Source organism: Pollicipes pollicipes, unplaced genomic scaffold, assembly GCF_011947565.3.
Source record: "Pollicipes pollicipes isolate AB1234 unplaced genomic scaffold, Ppol_2.1 Scaffold_7262;HRSCAF=8765_pilon_pilon_pilon, whole genome shotgun sequence".
Classification (NCBI taxonomy): domain Eukaryota; kingdom Metazoa; phylum Arthropoda; class Thecostraca; order Pollicipedomorpha; family Pollicipedidae; genus Pollicipes; species Pollicipes pollicipes.
In genome coordinates this window covers 1551923-1554425 of record NW_023597055.1, presented here as the reverse complement: position 1 = coordinate 1554425, position 2503 = coordinate 1551923, and the positions used below count along the sequence as shown (strand labels likewise).

The 2503-nt window shown below is 63.8% G+C and overlaps 1 protein-coding gene across 1 annotated transcript; it reads right to left on the bottom strand.

The window, feature by feature from the left end:
- Positions 1-229: 229 nt before the first annotated feature.
- Positions 230-1993, bottom strand: LOC119114035 (aromatic-L-amino-acid decarboxylase-like). The gene is made up of 2 exons (XM_037238265.1): positions 1523-1993; positions 230-1315 (listed from the first exon to the last, which is right to left on the bottom strand). Exons 1-2 carry the CDS (start codon positions 1991-1993, stop codon positions 230-232), a joined length of 1557 nt encoding a protein of 518 aa, XP_037094160.1.
- Positions 1994-2503: the final 510 nt, after the last annotated feature.

Below are 2503 nucleotides of genomic sequence, written 5' to 3'. Positions count from 1 at the left end.
ACAATGTGACGTCACACCTCGTGTGTGACGAAGCTGACATCACAGTGTGACGTCATTCAACGTGTGTGACGAAGCTGACATCACAATGTGACGTCACACCTCGTGTGTGACGAAGCTGACATCACAATGTGACGTCACACCTCGTGTGTGACGAAGCTGACATCACAGTGTGACGTCACACCTCGTGTGTGACGAAGCTGACATCACAATGTGACGGGCTGCGGTGTGGTCACTGCATGCCCCGACTGAAGCGGCGCTCGGCCGCGACCAGCTCCGAGATCCAGCGGCCTGACTTGGTGCGCAGCATCGGAGGTCGGGCGACCTCCTGAGGCAGGCAGGCGACCTTTTGAAGCATGTCGGCAACCTGTTGGGGTGTGTCGCTGGCCTCATCGGGACACTGGTCCAGGTCCTCGATCGGGTAGGCCAGCCCCTCGTGCCCACGAGGTACCTGACGCGTCGCATACATGTCTTCTTGACGCTGATCTGCGACCTCCGGAGACTCACTCGCGGTTTCCTGGACCGGCGAGACGCTCTCCTGGGTCAGTGAGACGTCCTCGGGTGCCAGCGAGTCGCCGCACGCCGGGCCGACTTGTCGCTGGATCTCCCGCCACGACGTCAGCACGTCCTCGGCCGAGGTCACGCGGGACACGACCACGAACCGCGCGGCCAGCCGCCGGCCGGGCACCATCGTCGACACCATGAACACCCTGCCGGCGGCCGTCACGCGCTCCAGCAGGCGCTCCGTCGCCGTGTTGTCCTCTCCGCGCACGCGGAAGCACACCACGCCCATCGAAGCGGGCGAGACGACCTCGAAGCGGCGGTCCTGGCGCACCAGCTCCTCGAACTGTCGCGCCAGCGCCACGTGACCGCGGATGTACGCCTGGATGCCGCTGACGCCGTACAGGCGCAGTACGAACCACAGCTTCAGCGCCCGGAACCGGCGGCCCAGCGCTAGGGACCAGTTGCGGAAGTTGGGCAGCGTCGTCTCGGCGGTGGCCAGCACCTGCGCGTCGATCCGATGCGCGCTGCTGAACGCAGCCGAGTCGCGCACCCACAGCGCCGTGCACTCGAAGTTGACCAGCATCCACTTGTGGGCGTTGAAGCTGAAGGATGTGACGTGCTCGACGCCGCGCAGCAGGTGGCGAAACTCGGGGCAGACGAAGGCTGGCCCGGCGTACGCGGCGTCCACGTGCAGCCAGAGGCCGTACTCGCTGCACACGGCGCCCAGCTCGTCCAGCGGATCAAACGCACACGTGCCGGTCGTGCCCAGCGTGGCCAGCACGTAAATTGGCACGTTGCCAGCGGCGATCTCCTCCTGAACGGCGGCGCGCAGCGTGTCGCCGCGCAGCGTGCAATCGGCGTCCGTCGGCAGTTTGCGCATGCGCACAGCTGTCACGCCGGCCGCTTTGAGCACGGCCGGGTTCGCCTCCTCAGACGTGAACGCGACGAGTCGTCCCAGCGCGGCCGCCTCGGACAGCTGCGGCTCGCGCTCGGTCAGCAGCTGCAGCTGTCGCTGACGGGCGGACGTCAGCGTCAGCACCACGCCCTCGGTCGCCGAGCCGATGATGACGCCGCCGCCGCGGCCCGAGTCGGACAGGAAGTGCGCCGGCAGCGCCAGCATGCGCGCCAGCCAGTCCATCACGGTCACCTCGAGCTCCAGGCAGGCGGGCGCCGCCTCCCACGACAGCCCGACGCAGCTGAGCCCGTGCGCCAGCAGCTCGGCGAGCAGCGCCGGCGGCGAGTTGGCCAGCGGGCAGAAGGCGTGGAACTGCGGTGAGTGCCAGTGCGTCATGCCCGGCTGGATGACGCGCTCCACGTCACGCATGACGTCACGCCAGGAGTCGGGCGTGGCGGGCGCCTCGGTCGGCACCAGCTTGGAGAGGTAGCCGGGGCTGACGGACGGCAGCACGGGCCGGTCGCGGATGTCGCGCTGGTAGTCGATGATGTAGTCGATCACCTCGCGCGCCGCCTCGCGGAACTGCTGGTCTTCCATGGTCGGCCCTGTCTGAGGAAGGTACAGGTCAGCTGCGGCGCGCGCTTTCGGAGCAGGGGTGTCAAAACACGCCTGTAGTCTTTCAAAGGCATTGGGATAGTTCCAGTTGGGTCTTTGCGCAAGTACGCTTGCAATGCATGCCAAATGATGCAGAAAGGACAGCATGTGCAGTTGCAGCAATCAAAGATGCACAGTGAATGACTTCAGTGTAGTACCTCTCTCAGGTTTTTATTAAGAAACATTTACGCAAAAGAACATGCTTTTGTGATTCAAAGAAACGCTTTTGTGCGAAAGGGCATTGCTAGCGGAAAGAGCATACGACAGCCGCGTGTATGTCCCAAACGCATGGCTGGAGATCTTGTGGAGTCGGGGGAGGGTCCGAACCCCTTGGGCCCTAGAAAATCAGCACTTTGTGATTCCGGACGTCCAAGGCTCTTCGAGAGGGTCATATTCGACTGACGCAGCTCCAAGAAAACAGACATACTGAATGAGAAACACTAAAAATAGTTT

Coding starts and splice junctions, on each gene's coding strand:
- LOC119114035 (XM_037238265.1), bottom strand. CDS start 1,993: ATGGAAGACCAGCAGTTCCGCGAGGCGGCGCGCGAGGTGATCGACTAC. Junction 1,316..1,522: donor TGGTGCTGACGCTGACGTCC/GCCCGTCAGCGA, acceptor GCCGCCGTTCAG/GAGGAGATCGCCGCTGGCAA.